Source organism: Cladophialophora carrionii, assembly GCF_000365165.1.
Source record: "Cladophialophora carrionii CBS 160.54 unplaced genomic scaffold supercont1.6, whole genome shotgun sequence".
Lineage (NCBI taxonomy): Eukaryota > Fungi > Ascomycota > Eurotiomycetes > Chaetothyriales > Herpotrichiellaceae > Cladophialophora > Cladophialophora carrionii.
In genome coordinates this window covers 633,137-652,227 of record NW_008481831.1, presented here as the reverse complement: position 1 = coordinate 652,227, position 19,091 = coordinate 633,137, and the positions used below count along the sequence as shown (strand labels likewise).

Genomic DNA, 19,091 nt, shown 5'->3' with positions numbered 1-19,091 from the left:
CCAAGTGTTTCCAAGATTCATCTCTCATCCATCATTCTTCCAAATACCGCTACAGGCGAAGCCCTGTCCCGTTCATCCGTCTGTGACATGGAGGTCCCTCTTTGGGGGCCGGTGTCTCCGGGCCTCTGCAGCCTCGAGTCCTCAGAGTCGACACGAATATGTACATCACCAAGTAGCGGCTTTCAACAAGCTCTCGTAACGCGACGTGCCCGTATGCCTGTGTCGTCGCAGTTTCTCCGCGGTCAGCCCTCCCGAAATACTGTATTCGGCAGCATGGCTATGGCGTAGTCTCTGCGTGACGTGGCGTAGGGGTCCAATCGTACAGATGCGGGCTGTCGGTGGATCGCGTCAAGGCGGCAATGGGGTGTTTTTGCCTACTTAACCACGTTTTTCGTGGTGCACGGTGCGTGTCGAGAAATCGCCACCAGGGAAGAGATCGAAGAAGTTGTTCCATGCTTGCTTCATTTTGCCAAACCGATTCCCTTGTGCTTATTGCGTTGTTGCTCCATTGATTCATTCGTCACCTGGCGGACGGCCATTGCGTATTCGATATCGGCGTCGGAGGTCTCTTCAGATGACCGCCTGTGTAGCCAACTCGTTTGGGACTGGAGCATGTGAGCATCGCTCGCCTCCCGTTGAGGATGTGCGTAATCGATCGCATCGATGGCATCAAAAGGATTCTCCTCTGGATCACGATCTCTCGAGCCATTCCGGGCAATCTCTGTCGGGTCGGGATCTTCCACATGGTCGGAGCGTCCTGGTTTCAACTCCTCCCATCGAGGCTTGACGTAATCTCCATCAGGACTGGGCAGAATGGGTAGTGGTCCGACTGGTTGTGCTTTGTCTGCCACTGGGGGCGGGTTGGTCCAGTTGTTGGCATTCGTTACGGCGTCCTTGTGCTTCTTACTTCGGGTGTCCGCGCCATCAATAGCGAAGCTCCCAAGTCTGCTCATTTTGAAGGCCCGGAGTCGGTCCAATGCTGTCTTGAAGTCGTCTAAGACAACCGAGTCGGTCAAGCACTTGAAGACAAATGATAATTTCCAGAAAGGGTTGATCCCAACAGGGAGCACGGATTTAAGAGCCGAAGTCACCGACAGGACGTCCAGCACAATAAAGCAAATACTGAGGACCATAGCGCCCAGCATCACAGCGAATCGGGGCGATATTCGGATGATTTGCGTCAGGGTTAAATCGTACTTCGTCTTGATGTTGTATATCAGGAGGCAAGCAGCCAATATCCACCATGGATCTCGACATAAAGCCTCCCATGGCCTCGTTTTCAGGAAGACCGTGTTGACGTTGTGGAAATAGGTAAAGTTGGCGTATATCTCGACGATCCAGTATGGGATGACCAGGATGATGGTCCCGATGAATAGTCGACTGCCAACCTTATTCAGGAAGGGCCTAAGCTTCATCCAGGCAATTACATTGTGCAGCCACCAGGATATGTTCAGAGGAATCGCAGCGACCGAAAGCCACCAGGCGTACACTGGAGGATTAAACAGGATGAAGAAACCCTGCCAATATCCTAGTACCAGCTATGAAAGAATCAGTTCAGCCTGGACGGATCGCCTCCTGCAGGGGTTGACCATACCTCGAGTAAAATCAACTTGTGGAGCAGGACACCTCTTCGCATGTTTGCAAGTGTGATGCAGGACATAATGATGAGTGACCCCACCATGTATCCTTGAGCTGTTCCCGAGGGTGTTGTGTCAGATGGCGGATCTTAACTTCGAGTTGGACAAGGAGCCTCGAGGCGACTCACCCCATGCTTCAAGGACCAGACCGTTCGGATCACTGGGTCTGTCTTCCGGATTATCAGGCTCATCGCGCCTCACAAAAGCGTGGAAAACATGTTCGATCACAGGAATCGGGCTCATCTTAAGCCCATCCAAAATTACAGCGACTGGTGCGCGGCGAACAAGAGGTCGATATCCTGACTGCGCCCATCAAGAGGCAACGCCCTCCACCATTATGCTCATAGCCAAGTCAGCGAAAGGGGCTCGCAGTCGAGGACGTGGTTGAAATGATGGGCTTGAGACCTGAGACTGCGCGGGGGGTTTGACGGGTAAATTTGGTGGTCAGCGGCTGAGAGTTCTGGCAGCGGCGGGAAATCGGCCGTGGAGGCGACGGACGTCGTTGGGAAGGAGCGAGATAGCGTGAGCGAAGGGAGCAGCCGGTAGAGAAAGATTGGAGGGAGTTGACTGAGAGCAAGGCATGAGCGACGTGAGGATGCAGCGAAATGAGAATTACGAATGCGGGTGAGTGGGAGGTGGACTGCACATCACTCAGCTTTTGTCGAGGGCGAAAGACAGCCGGGCACAAAGCCACAGCACCAAAGCACCAAAGCACCACCCTCTCCACACGGGGACAGAAGACGCAATCGGGAGGCCCAGTCCTGGTCCTGGAGAATCTCCCAGTCCGTCGACCGGGGTTGCCACAGCCAGGGCGGCATGTCAGTGGTCAAACAGTTTTCAGTTACGCCATTGTTCGGTCGTCAGGCCTATTCTCGGCTTAAAGCGAGAGCTTAAGCGGCCACCACTAGGCCTTTCAAGCGTGACGCAGGAGCCTCCTGGGTCGCTCGCGTGCCCTGCTCAACTACCGGGGGTCCCCGATCGACCTGTAAGTCGCCTGCACACGAGAGCTTGTCTCGACTCGCCAACAGCCACTCTCATGGATTCAGTGTACGTATGTCCTTCTGTCACTTGTGCCTCAAATGCTTTTGCTCCAGACGTGGCAGTAGACCATCTACTTCTCCTCATCACAGCGTCAAGTCCGGTCGCACAGCCAAGCTCTTTTCTCTTCCAGTGACGTGAAACTATTTCGCCCTCAACCGCAGCAACGGTGAGCAGCTGGAGAACTCCCCGAATTGTCTGGACCCTTCCACAGTGCTGGGGGTGCTGCGGCCGATCGATGGGAGCACCTCGGCAAATAAACTCGCACACAATGATTGCGTAAACTAGACTGTGGTTCAGGATCAATTCGAGTCAACTGTCACGGCGAATGGAACCACTCACGTCTCGTCGAACCAAATCGATCTACTTAATTCAGGTTGTCATGACTCGTCGGATGACCTGAGGTGTGATCATCAAGTGACTGTTGATGATTACCTATGTTCTCCAGTGATTCATCGCCCCAAAAATACGGCCACTCCTCACGATATCCTGTACTCAATTGAATCGTATACAGAGATGTAGACAAGTGGCACTCTCCTTGCTCCTGCTGAACAGTCCAACCAACTTGTGCTAGACGGCACACTTGTATTGAGCTTCGGGAGCCGTTGCGGGGCCCCTGATGCCACGCAGACCCTGAGAAGCTTCGGCTAAAACACACGGGGTTGGGCTTCGCTTCGCTTCACATCAAATGCCCGTCCGCTTGTTGGTGGCCAACCACGAGGCTTGTCCTCTTTCCCGCTTGCGACTTTCGTGTCAGCGGTGCTGATCCTCCGCATCAAATGCTGGATGGTTCCGTGACAAAGTGAGAAATCCTCTTCACTCTCCGTCTCAAGCTTTCTGCGGCCAGCAGATTTGTCAAAGCGCCTCCATGCAAGGGATCCGCCCTGCGTTGCGCATGCTCTGACTCCCCCAGAATCTATCCGCATTCTAATTGCGGCCGCAAAGAGAGGAGAGTGTTCACAAAATGGACGTCGATTGCCTCGCGTCAAGGTAGACGGTAAGCGGCTTTCTTTGTACCGTGCAGACACAAAGCTAGCTCGCATCACGACAAATTTCTTTCCAGAGTCTCCATGCCCGCTAGAACACCCGCGCCGATGATCCCACCATCGCGAGCTTCCCTCAAGAACACGCTCTTACCACCGTCCTGGACGCCAGCTCTCATTACCAGTCGGTCGATGAAGCGCTGAGTTTGTTCTTTGAAGTTAGGATAGTGCTGGATGATGCCACCAGTGTACGCGATGACCAGTTCTTCAGGGCCCGACTTCCATGCGCTCGACCCGGGAGCTGGCGACAGACCATCTCGTGTATCACGCTGGAGGGACGAAAGAATCGACTTCGGCGAGGATGGCTTGCTGTCGGTCAAGACCATGCCATCAGGAAGAGATGCAGGGCTACCGGGCTCCGACAAAGCGATCTCACCCACGGTGGCCAGCAACCCGACTGTCGAAGCAGCAATCAGCCCGGCGGATCGAACCTGAACAAGATGAGCGATCTTGCGCAGGGCTCCGGCTGAATGTGGTGACCATCCCCAGTTGGACGATTCGGGAGGTGGTATACGACGTTTTAACTCGCCCGCCAGTTCTGAATCCGACCGGGCTCGTGCTACCACGGCACTGACGAAGGTCGTAGTGAAGCTGTAGCTGTGGACAATTGTCGCAGGAAGGGATGCTGCAGGCACAGGGGGCTTGTGTGCTCTGGTCATGTAGTCGAAGAAGATGATGCGGACCAGCTCTCCGATATACCGACCTCCAGTCATGTATTCCAGAGGCTGGAAGCCTGGTCGAGCGCAGTTTTTATCGAGCTGCCGATCCCATTCCGTGGTTATACTTTGCAGGGGACCACAAGCACCAGCAATAGTCATTTCAGTGTTGACGACGGTCTCTGTTGCGTCGGGTTTGTTCTTTTTGATGGACTCAACTTTGGCTTCACCTAGGCTTGAAAACTTCATGGGGATGGTGGCGTTGACTCCCGTGCCGACGATGATGGCGGCAACAACCCGTGAGTTAGGTAGGGATTTGACACTGTATGCCAGAGAAGCGAGTGTCGCAATCGTGTCATTTGTAATGGCAGTGATTTTCAGTCGAGGCAACGGCCCCAGCTTCCTTCGCTTCGCTTTGGGAGACGAACTCGTGGGTGACTGGCGGCGGGTGTGCCTTGCATAGCCCTGCAACAAGGTCGAGCCGAGATCCAGGTCGGAACTAATGGTGAAGCCTTTGCCCATGGGCATCAGGGTTGCGGACGACAGTTCTGTCTGGCTTGGTTCTTCGTCAGCAAGCTGGAATTGTGGGTTTGGCCAGAACCTACATCATGGGAAAACTGAAGGTGATGCCCATTGCGAGCTCTTCTGGTACGGGTACTTTGCCGTTGTCTGAGGTCAGTCGGTCGCCCACAACCTCAGCAATGCAGTCACCAATCCATGCGAAGAGGTCTTCAGTCTTGTCCATTTTCAGATGCTCTCCTATGGGCCACGCCTTCTCCAGGGTCCGTCGTACTCGCGGCCGCTGGGCGTTTCTAATCGTTTCACGTGACCGTTCAACGCCATTGGCAGTCGGGAGAAGTTCCTCGGTGTCACCTAGTAGCTCGATAAATGCGACTCGCAGATTGGTGCCTCCGACGTCGATAGCAAGGAACTGACCAGTCTCCTGTCCGGTGGGCAGTTTTGTGACGGGCGTTGGTAGAAACTGCTCATCGGATCGTATGGCGAGCTCCTCGTAAACTTTGGAGAACTGATAGGCCAGGTTGTGTACAACATTGTCGTCGATGAGGAGAGGTTGAATGAACGCATCCAGTTCGCCTTCGAGGTCGTCGGGAGGTGGACTGCCATTGCTAGCCGACTGCGCCGAAGCTAGCTCTGACATGATGGTGGACGGAGTGTAAGGTGGTAGATGGTCGCTTGGAATGGTTTCACAGGGCGGTACTTCGTGCTCACGTGCAAGGCGACCGAGTCAGCATTGGAGAGGCGAGAAAACTGGCATCCGAAGTCGGGGAGAAGATCGAATGTACGGAGCTTGCAGAGCGAGCAAGAATCCGACTATCCGAAATTCGAAGCCAAGCGCAACTCTGACACGCTCAGAGAAGTTCACGCACGAGATAGAAACTCAGTCCTCATAAGGACGGATCTGTTGGCGACGTTCTGTTGTTCAGATGTGACCCTGGGGTCGGATGTTACGCTGGGTAGAAGGGTCGAAGGGTAGAGTGAGGAAAAGGGAAAAGTCCAGCCTCAAGCCTTTTCGCGTACGAATCAGCACCCATCGAAGCAGTCGTTTTAGGACATGTCGAACCCGCACTGCTTCCCACCATCGGCACTCATTTGGCGAAAGTTCGATGAGGCTTGGGGCTAAACCCCACGTATGAGGACCTCAAGTTGGGGGACTACCCATTTGATATGCCACATGGCAACTGGGGCTCTCGCCGTTCCTCAGAGCATCAACATGACTCATAGGGCGATTCGTCTCTGTTCCCATCGCACGCACATACCCAGTACTCCGTATTATGGGCCCTTTTGCCTCGTTCGACCGCACAACAGCGGCAGGCTCCGGTGGAGGAGTGGGAGTCGGGTGTTATGACCAGAGCTACTCCGTGTGAGTTGCTTCCCTGAAATTCCTGTCTCTGACCAAACACACAACTCACAGTCACCCATCCAAGAGCGAGGAATTCATCATTTCCTCCTTAGCCAGACCTGGCGTAGGCCTCGTCACGGTGAAGGTGGTCTAGGGTGGAGCAGACAGGAGGACGGAGTTGCCCGGCGCCCTTCCAGCCCTGCTGCGGCTTCCCCGGACGAACATGGATCCCCCCAATCCGAGTCTTTACCACCTGCGCTTACTTTTCACATGCAGACCTGCTTGATGATTTGAAAGGTGCATCACCAAGCGCGGAACTCGATCACTCTCGGTAGTTGTCGAATATTCTTGCGGCTCTAAAGATTGCCGTAACTTACGACCTTTCCACTGGCAGAGTTTGATATCTAGGCTGTGCATCATGGGTAGCAAGATGCCACCGTTTGATGGAAAGCAACAACACCTACTGCACGAGCCATTTGCGACTGAAACTGACCTGCCACCAATCGACAACTACAGCCCTCGAAGATATCAACCAAAACACGCCTTTAAGCGAGTAATTCCCGTCTGCCTCACGCTCCTAGCAATATTCTACCTCCTCCCGACCACTTTCGTCTGCCATCATCACAATGACCCCGCTCTATCCTCGAGGCCGGTCGCAGTCGAAGAAAAAGTACCACTCGAGATACATGTCATGTCGAAATGTCCAGACGCGAGGGATTGTTTGCGCGAATTGATAGTGCCGACAATGGTGAAAGTCTCGGAGAAGGTGAACTTAACGATGTCATTCATTGGAAGGTACGTGACTCGGTCCTCCTTGTAGCGAGAGTCCCGTCTGATATATCTACAGCATTGACCCCAACTCCGATGCCGTCTCGTGCAAGCATGGCCCCGGCGAGTGCCTCGGCAACATCATCCTCCTCTGCGCTGCCAAAGTCTACCCCGACGTGAAGCTATGGCTTGGATATGCCAATTGTTTGATCTCCGACTATCCCGACATCCCGAAGCGAGATCTGGTGGAAAGCTGTGCAATGGAACATGCCCTTGACTTCCAGAAACTCAATTCGTGTATCAGTGATGAAGGAGAAGGCATCGACTTGCTCCGAGCCAGCATTGAAAGAAGCCAGGAGAACAACGTCACAAAGAGCTGTACAGTCAGACTTGCAGGCGAAATCCGTTGTATTCGTGACGGCGGAGAGTGGTATGACTGTCCCGGCGGCAGCTCTGTTGACGATCTGGTGGGGGATATCAACAAACTGTACAGTGCCAGCCTTTTAAGACCGCTATCCTAGTGATCCTTTGTCGCGAAATTTCGGCTTGATATTGTGGCAACAGCATGATACCCTGGGGGTTCTTCGGCGCGCTTGCTTGGTGGCATGATCCACTCATCGGGTATCTTTGCTGGCTCAGAGTGATTCAGATGTATCTGAACATGTTGTCCTTCACAGATCGCTTCATCGCCACAGGCTTTCCACCTTCAAGTTCGAGTCCGTATTCGCCGCCTTCGCCTGACATGGATTCCATGGCTAGCTTCATTTCTTCGTCCAGCTCTGCCATGGACTTGTGCGTCTTCTTGAGCTTATCCATGGCTTCTTTCTTCTTGGCTGAATTTGACGGATCTTGTGGCTGAACCCCAGGCTCGCTTTGCTCGCTTTTGGTAGTTGTTGAAGCAAGTCGTGCCTGGCCCAGTGCCTGCCTCATTAGACCACGCCGGGCCACGGAAAAACTCGCTATTGATACCAGTTTCATTCTGAATTCAGGGCTGATGAAGAGCTTACGAGGTACTATGAGAAGTAGATAGATGCGAAGAGCGGGAGGTATCAAGTGACGACTTGCTTCGCTTCCTCTCGTGCAGCAGTGACGCCATGCAGCAGTGACAGGCAGCCGAGATCCTTGCCAAGGCCGGAGATTTTGTCCTGCCAATAACTAATGGTCCGTTAGATCGACGCCCTTGAAGCGATATACCGTCCTCTCCTCAACATCACTTCTGCCTCCCTTTTGTGCGCTCTCTGGTCGTGGCTGGTCAGTTCTTCTCGGCCTTCATCGTCGCGCTCAAACAGCGAGCGACAACATCATACCAGGAAGTCAGCGATGGCCGCTCAACAGTATTATGAACTGTATCGCGGCAGTAGGTAGGCATTCCGCCAGCAGGTCGCCACGTTCTGAGAACTGCTGCCTTCCATCACTGTCGCACTCGCCACCATGGACTGCTTCAATTATTGACAAGTACTGTGCAGTATTGGCGATGCGCTCATCGATACGATTGACGACCTGATCAACGATGGCCGAATCGAACCCCAACTGGCGATGAAGATCCTCAGCAACTTCGATCGCGCCATTGCGGAGACGCTTGCAGAGAAGGTCAAGTCAAGGCTGACATTCAAGGTCCGCAACTGCAGCGAAATCTCGCTCTGGGATCTGCTGACAGAGTCTGCAGGGCCACCTTGAAACCTACCGCTTCTGCGACGATGTGTGGACTTTCCTCGTGAAAGACGTTAGGTTCAAGAGCGATGGCGGTCAGGAGTTCCATGCGGACAAGGTCAAGATCGTCAGCTGCAACTCCAAGAAGCCTGGTGAAGCATAGGGAAAGCAAACATGACTGTTCTACCTGCATCATATGACAGCGTCTGGGGATTTGGTTGGGTAGCATGGAAAACGGCGTAGCGGATAGACACCTACCACCGGGGGATTTCTTTGGGTCGCGATACGCTTTCACAGGCACTACTGCTTGGGACTGGACTGGTGGCGTTGACATGAATTATGGCTCTGAGGGCCAGCACAAGTTAGATACCCCCAGCAGATTATGCACCACAACAAATGGCAGGGTCGCAGATTGCACTCCGCAGTCGTCAGATAAGAGACATGCAGAAATGTCTGTTTCATGAAGATCTCAACTTATTTGTTTCCAGCTGTTTTGTCTGTGTCGTCTTCTGTGCTCATTACATGCCTCTTGAACCTCGCAAGTTCCAAGTGGGGTTGCGCTGCCTGTAGCGACGCCAGCCCACTCTTAACTTTCTGTTCCTACTGCCATTCTTTGTGGCACTACCACCGGACTGCCTACCTGTATTTCCGTCACTGACTGCCCCCTGTGCGCCGCGATAGAGAAACAGAATGCATATACTGGCATCGGGAACGAATAATTCACAGCGCTCCAACCCTCCTTGAACTCCTGCTTCCTCTGGGCTTCCACCGTCAGAGCCGACCACCCTGATAAATGGCTCGTACACTACCCTGGAACGTCAAGCATGAGCCGCCAGCAAAGAAGCCACGCGTAACACCAGCACCTCGCCTCAAGCAAGAGAAAGTGTCTGCCCCGACAGACGATGACAAGTCCGAGGGTGAGGGGACGGTGAGAAGCCGTGGTCGTTTGTCGAGACCGGATAATGCACCAACCTCAAGCCGTTAGTATCTCTAAGCACTGGGCGCATAAACCAATGCTAACGTCGTCAGGGAGAACGCCTTCTTCCTCTCCCGTCCGTGGACCTCCATCTGTCCAGTGAGCCGTCCTGCGTGGTTTTGGAGAATGCTTCGCTAACACATCCACCAGGGTAATGCACGAGGGTTATGACGGAGATGACGCCTATATTATGGTCGAAGACGAATTTCAGACGGTGGCACAGTTATACACCGCACACCTCCACCACGCTGAATACAAGAGACTGGTCAAGCAAGCTCGTCAAGCTCCTCCAAAAGCTCTCCCTGCGCCGACCTCGCCGATGTCCAAGGAAGCAAAGAATCGGCTGAGAACTGCGGCTCTTGAAAAGAGGCAGAAGGAAATCTTGCGCCGCGTCACAGGTAACAAAACCCGCGAAGAAGGAGGAGAAGACGAGGACGACAAAGAGGCCAATCTGTGGTCCGGTACCAGTTTGGCTCCACTAATGGCTGGTGGTAGCCAACAAAAGCGATCCTTGGTGGGACTGGAGGGCATATCGAGCAGCACCAAAGCTGGGCTAGGCCTCACCAGAAGCCAGAGCTCCCGAATAGAGACCAAAGAGGGGGAGGACGGTGATGCTTTTGGCCTAAGCGAAACGCACCACAAGACGCCTCAGCAACGGGAGGAAGCGGTTAATGCCATTACCTCTCAAACGATCTCGGTGACTCGTGCCATCGACCAGAGCTTGTCCAAATCCGAACCTGCTCCAGTCAATGGCGAGCCAGCAAAGCCTCCGTCAACTAAGCGCAAGTTTTTTTTCGACCTTGACGACGGCTGGGATTCTCCAGAAACAGTCGTCAAATCTGAGGATGACAGACCGAAGTCAAGGCCAGCATCGCTTCTAGACAAAGGGAAGGAGAAGAGGTCAAGGCTAGATGAAGTGCCAATGTGGTTGTGATCATTTCTTCTTTAGCCACATCTTATGTGCAGCACACTCCCAGTCGCTGTCCAATGCTATCGCCTGCTATCGATCATCGTTGAAAAAAAAGGCTTTGCAACACAGGCACGCGTCCCTGCCAACTGTCTTCTTGAAAATGTCGTTACCCCAGCTATCGGACCTTACTGCGAATCCCCTTGTCCATGCCGTTGCGCATGACGTCCGTTCTCAGACAACAGGATTGGACGCAGCCTTTGCAGCGTTGTGCATCGACTGCGCGTCCTCCCGCGCCTTCTCCACCAAAGCAGGCTTTCTAAGATTGGACATCAGCGTCGACCCTGTGAGAACGGGCATGGTCTTGACGGATCTTACCCTTGACAGTCGACACCGAGGGTGACCTCTTCCCGGCGGAAGTTGGTTGGGTTTCCCTTCAAGCAGAAAGTGTCAGTCTCGTCTCATCCATCGAGTCCGTCTCAGGAGCAAAGCACTTACGATCACTAGCTTCTTCTCTACCTCCGGAGCCGCCTTGGCCGACCGACGCTTCAACTTGCCCTTCAACCAGTCGATCTTCTTCATCATTGATGCTCTGAACTTTCCAAGAGCCGCCATGGTGTTTGTGGTATAGTGTGTCGTTTGGTCTGTTGGTGGATTGTATGGTTTCTTTGGTGTGTGTATGGTGAGAGTGCTGCTGGTTCGAGTCAGACACAAGTGAGCATTGACTCAAGACAGAAGATATACCCCAGAAGGAGGCCCTGTAACGCCGTGAGAGAGCGGATCTCGACGACTCCGTTTGATTCGCCGTCGCCGTTTGCTGAAACGGGGTGAAGCGACGGGGATGTCGTTTGCGGTGAATAAGACAACATATGTACGAATGAGCGACAATGAGTTGGACGCAGAAAGCAGGACGCAGAATGCAAAACGCTGCAAGAATGGCCAAATCTGCGAAACGAAAGAACAATAACAGATCAGGAAAAGAAAGACTGGAGGTCGCGGATATTCAGGCCATTTGCTTCAGTCATTCATTCAGTCATGGCGGTCAATGGCCCTCGGGAGGGGCGACTTGTGAGGGACAGTCAAAGCTGCAGAGTCAGAAGTGTGATGGCAGAATATGCGGAGCCATCCACGGTGCCAAACGCGGGTCCTTTCAATCTTTCACATTTTCCATGCCATGGGACAATGGAGGGGTGGGGGTTGTGCTGTCGAACACTGTCCGGGCTCTCAATAACATCCCGAGGATAATGCGACGACAGCGACGACAACGACGACGTCGACGAGGCACTGGTGGCTGGTGGCTGGCCACGAGAGCTCCACGAACGCTTACCGTGTGCACCGAGCCAGCATGAAAGGGGAACGGCCCCAAAGATATGCATTTCAATCAAGACCGGCCACGGCCACGCCCTTTTTTCCGTGGGCATGAGCGTGCGGCGCCACCCGGCTGAAACCAGTAGGCCGTGGGTTGACACGAGCAGCAGCATTTCACGCGCTTCAGCCTCTCACATGCCATGCCACGCCACGCCGTTGATGCCAGTCAGTGTCTGTGCAACCCATTCCTCGGGTTTGATCCGTTGGCGTGGATGGACAAGCTCGGACCGTTTCCAGCATGCACGAAGGGTGTGGCTGTGGTTTCCGCGCCGTGTCGACGAACTCGATCTCCGCTGGCCACATCTACGACCTGACGTACTCGCACTCGTACAAGCCTACGCGCAGAGAGATCATGTGTTGTCGTTGTTGTTGAGGATAGGCCGATTAGCGGTGGCCTTTTCAATTGCCGGCCTCCGAAGTTACACACGGCATGTCGGACAAAGGAGTGAGAGTTTCCAGAAGATCGCCACCGCCTTCCAATGTAGGTATGTATGGATGTACGGATGCATGGATGTATGCAACTAGTCTCGTGCTGCAAGGAGTAGCTTCGTCGTTGCGAGAAATCGGAAACACAACACATCTAATATGTAGAGGTAATAATGCATGACAGCTAGGAGAAGCATTTTCAGCAGTCACTTCCTAGAGCTGGCACCGAAAAGGATGTCGACTTCGAGTTGGAAGCTACCTGGTAACCCTGGTACAGTATCATGTTCCTCGCTGCGTCTTCAGTCCGTGGAGGAGGAGTGAGGTACGAACGGCCTTGTCTCACTCACATCCTGCATAGTCGCACATCGGTTGCAGTGATCACACAATCCGCGACTAGCGTAAGAGTAATCCTAGAATGAGTGCCGTAGCCTGTTTTCCAGCTTTGAACCTTTCCTCGATTTCTTCACATGTCGTCCGCCGCCGACCGAGCTTACTTCTTGTACGTGTGCCCATGAGGAGTGCATCGTCCACCGACTGAGCCTACTTCTTGTACGTGTTCCCGTTGGGAGCAGTGTACGTCGAGGATCCACTGCCGCTGTTGTAGTAAGAGGAGCCGTTGGCGTTCGAATAGTAGTAAGAGCCATCTATATTGGGGAGTGGATATTGATTAGCTCATGTACTGATTGCGCTTCATGTCCGAGACGCGGTTGCCACCCTTCCACCTAACTTAAAACTTACTGGAATTGGAGTAGTGATATGCATTGCCGCCGGGCTGGGAGCGATTGTCATAGCTGTTGCCCTATTCGCATAGATAATTAGCCATCGGTTACGCAGTAGTTAGAGCGATCTGCTACTCGTAGGTGTATCATTCCATCAGTGCGGGGTGAGTGGCATCGGATGTCGTCGTACCTGAGAGTTGGTCCCGCTGTTGTTGACGGTGTATGGGGTGTAGCTGGAGGAGCCGGTGTTGCCGGATTCCTTGCCCATGTTGATGGTTGAAGGTCGTTGATCGATGAAGCTGGAGCGTTGTTGGATGTACTGTAAGTAGCTCGTGAACGCGAATGGCAATGGTCGTTCGAGGGTGGGAGAAGATGGCGGGGTTGGTTGATATGTACTCCGTATGTACTGGACGACTGCTCGCATCGCTTTGTCCGCAGCAAGCCGCAGGCAGTGGCAGTCGCAGGAGCAGAGGCAGCTTTACGATACCCCTCATTTCTCACTCACTCACTCACTTCACCTCAGCCCGATCCTGCTGCTTTCTTGTTTCACCTTGATCTCGCTTTCACTTTCCTTCGGGAAACGCCATGCGATAGACCTAGGATTCGTATGCACCGTACTTGCCAACTCTGGACAGGCCGTCGTCTCAAAACGCGGATCCGGAATGGTTCTCATATCCGTAGGCCAGCTACGCACGCTGAGATCGTTCTCTCACCGTCGTTCGGTAATTAGTGGATGGGCTTCTCAAATTACCTGCTCTATGGGAACAATGACCGCGCCCCGGCGCATACAGTACAGCCATAGTGATCGTCGTTGTCCTTCAGGTGTTGGATCTCATTGGTGAAGTACTGCTATGGTTTCATTCTGTCATGTGCCTCATCGACCACCTCCCTCTGAATTCAGGTTGGACTCTCTGTTTGACGTATGAAAGAGTTGGGATCTAGCTTCTTGTGGTACTCCTGACGCGCTCGGCAACCTCAACTAGGTGTGGAGGAATGCTCCCTTCCGTTCCCCATCTTCTGTAATCTCCTGCAATTATATGCAGTGTTATACAGCGAGATCCACTGACTCGGAACCAGATTGAACCAACCCGCCAAACTCCACGCAAATATTCCAGAGGTATGAAGAGGTGCGAGAGAACATACTCGTACACCGTAAACCGGATAACGGCCATGAACCCATCCCTTTGATTAAAATTACTCCAAGTTCTAGTTCATCGACACACACACATATGATCTATTTCACGCTTGCCAACGCTCCGATCAAACGTTGCAGATAATGCACTGCCGCTCAGTGCCAAATTAGAGTCGCCACAAAGGCCAACGTGGTATACACAGTGACAGCAACGTACACAGCCTCATGGAACAGCGTCAGCTTGCTCCATTTCGTTTGCTTGGACTCTCGTTTCGGGTGGGCGATGAAGGTGTCCGGGTCGCGGTCGAGTAGCTCCTCCCGATCTGGCACTGTCGGAGGCCATATCGCGTATCGGACGGGGACCGTGAAGGCGATGGCGGACAGGACCCACAGCATGGGTGGCCAGCAAATGTGTGTCAAGATGTACCGGTACTGTGCACTGACATCTCCCTTGATCGACAGCGCGCGGCCAAAGGCCAGCGCGACGGCGGTGACGGTGAATACCACGTACACCAGGTGGATGTAAGCCTTGCAGTCCCAGATGATGATCTTTAGGCGTTTCCAGAGCGGCGCTCTCTGCTTGATGTCGCGCTCGTTGAGTTCCGAGGTGAGAGAGCCAGTGGGTGCAAAGGCCATTGGCTTCCCACCCAGCCATTTCGGCAGAATGAAAGACTGGACGATGGTGATGGCGTTGTACGGAATCATCCACAGAGACGCGTCGAAGTCGCGTCGAGCAAGCCGGTATCCCGAGGGCAAGAAGGTGATGTATTCGGCCAGTCGACCCAGCGCGAAGCCCAAGAAACAAAGACGGATCTGCCACCGTAGCTGGTCCTCGCTGACGTACAGCACGAGGACCTTGCCGGACATCAGACCCACGGGGATGGCGACAACGGCAAACGCGATGAACATGCGGAGCAAATTATCCACCGGGAACAAAAACCCCGAAAGTCGTTGACTGAAGGTCATGCCACGTGCGCCGACTCCATAGAGACAGAAATTGAGTTTGGCAGCCGTTTGCAGCGTGCCCAAAGTCCAGCGCGTCCGCTGTTTGAGGTGGCCGGTGAAGGTGTCGGGCACGAGTCCCCATTGGAGGGGTTCGTGCACGAAGGCCGTTTTCCATCCGTGGCCCAGCAGCATGGAACTGGTGAAGACATCTTCTGCCAGCGAGCCCGTGGGCCACCCACCGATGCTTTCGATGGCGACCCGCCGGACTGCGTAGCCGGAACCGGTGCACCATGCAACACCATTGGCGTCTTTGATCACTTCTTGCACACGTGCAAAAGAGTCCAAGCTCTGGAAGAGAGGGTCTCCTTTGGGCGTGTTGTAGAAAAGCTGGGGCGGGCACACCAGGGACATTTGATCATCGATGACCAGATGGGCCATCAGAGTACGGAGCCATTCCGGCTCGGGGATCATGTCGGCATCCAGAGCGGCGATGAACTCGCCGGGTCCCTCAGGTAGGGTGGCGACCATATCTGTCGCAGCGATGAGGTTGCCAGCTTTGAAGTGATGGGGCTTGCCCTTGACCTTGACGCGTGCCCAGTAAAGCAGGTTGGTATAGCAGGTTTGCAGCATCCCGACTGCTTTTCGCAATTCCTCAGAACCGCCGTCATCACAGACGACTACGCGGAAGCGATCCCGGGGATAGTCGATCACGCATGCTGCACGGACAGTGTCGAGGATGACGTCGATATCCTCCTTGCAACAGGTAACAAAGACGTCGACCGTGGGAACAGCGTTGCCTCGAAGACGGAGCTTGGGCCGTTTCCGGGACCGAAGGGCAAGGAAGGAATAAAACGCGTAAAAGAGCTGCGGGAAGGCGACGAACGTTTCAGCAATGATGAAGACCCAGGCCATGGGGTAGATTTTGTCCCGCGCTCTCTGGGTCGCGAGCGTACAGTATATCCGGAAGCCGAAATAACCGAAGCTGGCGGCCAAGGCTGCGACAGTCACGAAAGGCATCAGCTTGTGTACCGCTTTGACGAGGGTCGGCCGGAGTTCGAGGTCGTCGAAATCTGCAAGACGCTCGACCGTATAGCAAGACGAGTTGTACTTGATGTTGAACGGCATCGCCTCTTCCGCAGCAGCAGGAACAAAGCCCTACATGTCTGTCAGTAGGGGCAACCGTACATTTGGCCAGGGCAACATGCCTTCTCATACATCCTTGCCTTGACATCGTTGAGATCCACCAGACTTCGGTCTCTGAGAGTTGATGTGCGGCTCCGGCTGGTGCTGTCGCTTGACATCTGACGCTTGTACGCGGGCAACGGCGTCGATGGTCCGCCGGTATCTGGGGAGTATACTCGTTCGCCATTGACCGAGTAGGACGCTGGTACCGGCGGAGGTGCTGGAAGAAAATAATCGTCGGCCGCAACCCAGGATTGAGACCTAGCGGCTGTCGGGTGTGTTTGTTCAGGGACCCTCGGGTTGTTGACCTGCTGGGGATCCATGGTGAATTCGAACAAACATGCAAAGGGCAAACGGGTGAATAGGAGTGAACTTGAGTATCAAATTGTAACGAGTGACCGAGGTGAACTTGAGTATCAAATTGTAACGAGTGACTGAGGTGAACTTGACCACGACATTGTAACGAGTGACTGGAAGAGTAAGGGATTGACAAGAGATATAGCGAGACGACGAGAGGCAGCGAGTGTCCATGGCTTAGTATGACTCCTGGACAGCAGATGCCATGTTGCCGTCGAGGCGTCCAGCTCGGCCTCGCATTTCCATCGGATTCCTCTGCTCAATCTTATCGTTCCTAAGCAAGCGTCGACCATAGCTCCTTGGTGTTTTAGTCAAAATTGCGGTGATATTGCCGTGAGAGATGAACAAGCACACCTCTATCAGCGGAACGAGGCTTCACTGGAAGCCATAGGCGGATCTGACAGCGTGCTATCTGATGGCGCCATAAGTACGGTTGCCCGTACAAGGGAACGATGGTGTTGATCGTCGTCCCTGTCAGGGTCCTTGTGGTCGGGGACCTGGACGATGGTTGCGGAGCGGCTGAAGACGTGGCGTGCACTATCTGATGGCCGCTTCTCGGAAACTGCTCTGGTGCCGCGGCTGTGGCTTGCCGATCTCATCGGATCTCGTTGTCTCGCACGGATATATCATCCTGTCGATCTTTGAGGAGGCTCGGCCCATCCTCCGACGTGCTGTCGACGCGAGGCCGGTAAGCCGCCGGTTTGACGTGTCCGAGACCCCTGCCGCGATGCGTGTCACTTCCGGAAGAGTACACCAGCAATCAAAGGTGGCATCACACCGACATGAGCATAACGCGGTGGGAATAGAGCACGCAGTTTCATCTTTGCTCCGTCGAGGGAATAGGAGGTAATTACCCTCGTCTCGATGCAGTGTTATAAGGGCAGCCCTGGTCGCCGAAGTTCACGTTTTCTCTTCTGCATACGTTCACTCATCAACTTACCCTAGTCACTCATTTCTGAGCCTCCCCCGTCACTCATTTTTGACCTCTCCGCCGTCCTTCACTTCGTCACTGGATTCATATCACATCTCGAGATCCTTTTACGGTACACAGTACATCGCAACCGACAGTTCTTCAACATGCAGCTCCCCTGTGCCGTCCGCGCCCTCTTCTTCCTCTTCCTCACCATTGAGGCCGCTCCTACGCCACAGACCGCCGGTGCCTCGGGAGGAGACCTCTCTACGCTGAGCGGCGTCAGCGGCCCGGAGACGAATGGAGACACCGCCGCCGCCCTCGGCGCCGTCTCGAACAGTGGATATGTCACTGCAGCCAACGCCGGGGATGTCGCCAACGTCTTCAGTGGCAACAACAACACCGAGAACAACCTCGCCAACGAAAACGAGATCGTTCCTGTAAGTCTGAACAGTAACTCAGCCTCTAATTCTATTCCCATCAACGTTGCTCCTTCTGTACGTAACTCTTTCTTCAGCTGTCGCCCTCACTTGGAGCGGCTGAGAATTCCTGGCTAACTTGACGCTTGCTGCAGATCACCCTCGGACTGCCAAGGTGAAGAGCTCGACTTTTTCAACATCAAGTCGTCGGTGCAGGAAACGCAACGAGCCATCTTACCAGGGTCCAATGGCAGATGGACCTGAAACAAATCATGAACTTAGATTTCGGACATTTGTGTACATATAATACGTTTTGGGGGGGAGATAGTCGGTGTCAAGGGAGAAAGGACGGGCGATGATAGGCTGTCAATGGAGAGTCATGCGTACCACGCGGTTTCATTGGCCGTGTGTCAAGTTCACTTTTGCCTTTAGTTTCTGTCCCGATGCTCCCTGTCCTCGTAGTCGCTCCCCAAAGTCAAACCGAACACTGACGATCAACGCGATGCGAGACGTGAAGGAGAACGCGGGGCCCAACGCGGATCGGTACGCGAGTCGGCAGCGTCACCGGATAGACCCACTTGGTCTCGCATCCTGTTCCATAGCGTCGGTACCTCGTAAGACTATCAAATGATTTGCATCGTTAGCGCTTGTATGGGCACAGTACAGGGACCTGGGAAGCCAATGAAAAAGGCCCATGTCTGCCTCTAGCTCCACAGGCACAGGGGTTGTCGCGTACTCGCACTGGGGTCCCCGGGCTGAACACAGCACGGCATCACGGTCGTCTCTGGCCTGATTTGGCGAGGATCCGGATCAGGCTGAGCCAACAAGAACAACTCGGTCATCCACGTCGTGGTCCATAAAGACCAGGATCATCACGTAGCAAAGAAAGTGCAGATCCACTTGAAGCTGAAGCTGAAGCTTTTGCTTCGTACCTAGTAGGAGAAGGAATGGAAGAGCTAAGAAGTAAGGGAGATCACTTTTCACGTCGTCCGCAGGACTGCCACATAGTGCTAGAAGAAACCCGAGGCAATAGCCAGGACGGACACTGAACCGTCAAGTTACGCTCTCCCTTGTGAATGAGATAACGCCCACGCCCC

At 53.9% G+C, this 19,091-nt stretch overlaps 10 protein-coding genes across 10 annotated transcripts; 4 read left to right on the top strand and 6 right to left on the bottom strand.

Annotated features, from left to right (window-relative positions):
- Positions 1-461: 461 nt before the first annotated feature.
- Positions 462-1,880, bottom strand: G647_07194 (uncharacterized protein; the record flags this gene model as incomplete). Its single annotated transcript, XM_008731510.1, has 3 exons — positions 462-1,538; positions 1,595-1,692; positions 1,766-1,880. The coding sequence occupies 3 exons, from the start codon at positions 1,878-1,880 to the stop codon at positions 462-464; spliced, it is 1,290 nt and encodes a 429-aa protein (XP_008729732.1).
- Positions 1,881-3,717: 1,837 nt separating this feature from the next.
- Positions 3,718-5,533, bottom strand: G647_07193 (uncharacterized protein; the record flags this gene model as incomplete). Its single annotated transcript, XM_008731509.1, has 2 exons — positions 3,718-4,930; positions 4,980-5,533. The coding sequence occupies 2 exons, from the start codon at positions 5,531-5,533 to the stop codon at positions 3,718-3,720; spliced, it is 1,767 nt and encodes a 588-aa protein (XP_008729731.1).
- A 1,120-nt stretch (positions 5,534-6,653) lies between these two features.
- G647_07192 (uncharacterized protein) lies at positions 6,654-7,524 on the top strand (the record flags this gene model as incomplete). The annotated part of the gene is made up of 2 exons (XM_008731508.1): positions 6,654-7,030; positions 7,083-7,524. 2 exons carry the CDS (start codon positions 6,654-6,656, stop codon positions 7,522-7,524), a joined length of 819 nt encoding a protein of 272 aa, XP_008729730.1.
- A 124-nt stretch (positions 7,525-7,648) lies between these two features.
- G647_07191 (uncharacterized protein) lies at positions 7,649-7,933 on the bottom strand (the record flags this gene model as incomplete). The annotated part of the gene is made up of 1 exon (XM_008731507.1): positions 7,649-7,933. The coding sequence occupies one exon, from the start codon at positions 7,931-7,933 to the stop codon at positions 7,649-7,651; it is 285 nt and encodes a 94-aa protein (XP_008729729.1).
- Positions 7,934-8,323: 390 nt separating this feature from the next.
- On the top strand, positions 8,324-8,816 carry G647_07190 (uncharacterized protein; the record flags this gene model as incomplete). The annotated part of the gene is made up of 3 exons (XM_008731506.1): positions 8,324-8,364; positions 8,470-8,617; positions 8,670-8,816. 3 exons carry the CDS (start codon positions 8,324-8,326, stop codon positions 8,814-8,816), a joined length of 336 nt encoding a protein of 111 aa, XP_008729728.1.
- A 967-nt stretch (positions 8,817-9,783) lies between these two features.
- G647_07189 (uncharacterized protein) lies at positions 9,784-10,563 on the top strand (the record flags this gene model as incomplete). Its single annotated transcript, XM_008731505.1, has 1 exon — positions 9,784-10,563. One exon carries the CDS (start codon positions 9,784-9,786, stop codon positions 10,561-10,563), a length of 780 nt encoding a protein of 259 aa, XP_008729727.1.
- A 207-nt stretch (positions 10,564-10,770) lies between these two features.
- On the bottom strand, positions 10,771-11,151 carry G647_07188 (uncharacterized protein; the record flags this gene model as incomplete). Its single annotated transcript, XM_008731504.1, has 3 exons — positions 10,771-10,855; positions 10,915-10,970; positions 11,035-11,151. 3 exons carry the CDS (start codon positions 11,149-11,151, stop codon positions 10,771-10,773), a joined length of 258 nt encoding a protein of 85 aa, XP_008729726.1.
- A 1,719-nt stretch (positions 11,152-12,870) lies between these two features.
- G647_07187 (uncharacterized protein) lies at positions 12,871-13,317 on the bottom strand (the record flags this gene model as incomplete). The annotated part of the gene is made up of 3 exons (XM_008731503.1): positions 12,871-12,974; positions 13,069-13,129; positions 13,240-13,317. The coding sequence occupies 3 exons, from the start codon at positions 13,315-13,317 to the stop codon at positions 12,871-12,873; spliced, it is 243 nt and encodes an 80-aa protein (XP_008729725.1).
- Positions 13,318-14,337: 1,020 nt separating this feature from the next.
- On the bottom strand, positions 14,338-16,631 carry G647_07186 (uncharacterized protein; the record flags this gene model as incomplete). Its single annotated transcript, XM_008731502.1, has 2 exons — positions 14,338-16,281; positions 16,356-16,631. 2 exons carry the CDS (start codon positions 16,629-16,631, stop codon positions 14,338-14,340), a joined length of 2,220 nt encoding a protein of 739 aa, XP_008729724.1.
- A 1,111-nt stretch (positions 16,632-17,742) lies between these two features.
- On the top strand, positions 17,743-18,132 carry G647_07185 (uncharacterized protein; the record flags this gene model as incomplete). The annotated part of the gene is made up of 1 exon (XM_008731501.1): positions 17,743-18,132. One exon carries the CDS (start codon positions 17,743-17,745, stop codon positions 18,130-18,132), a length of 390 nt encoding a protein of 129 aa, XP_008729723.1.
- Between the last annotated feature and the right edge of the window lie 959 nt (positions 18,133-19,091).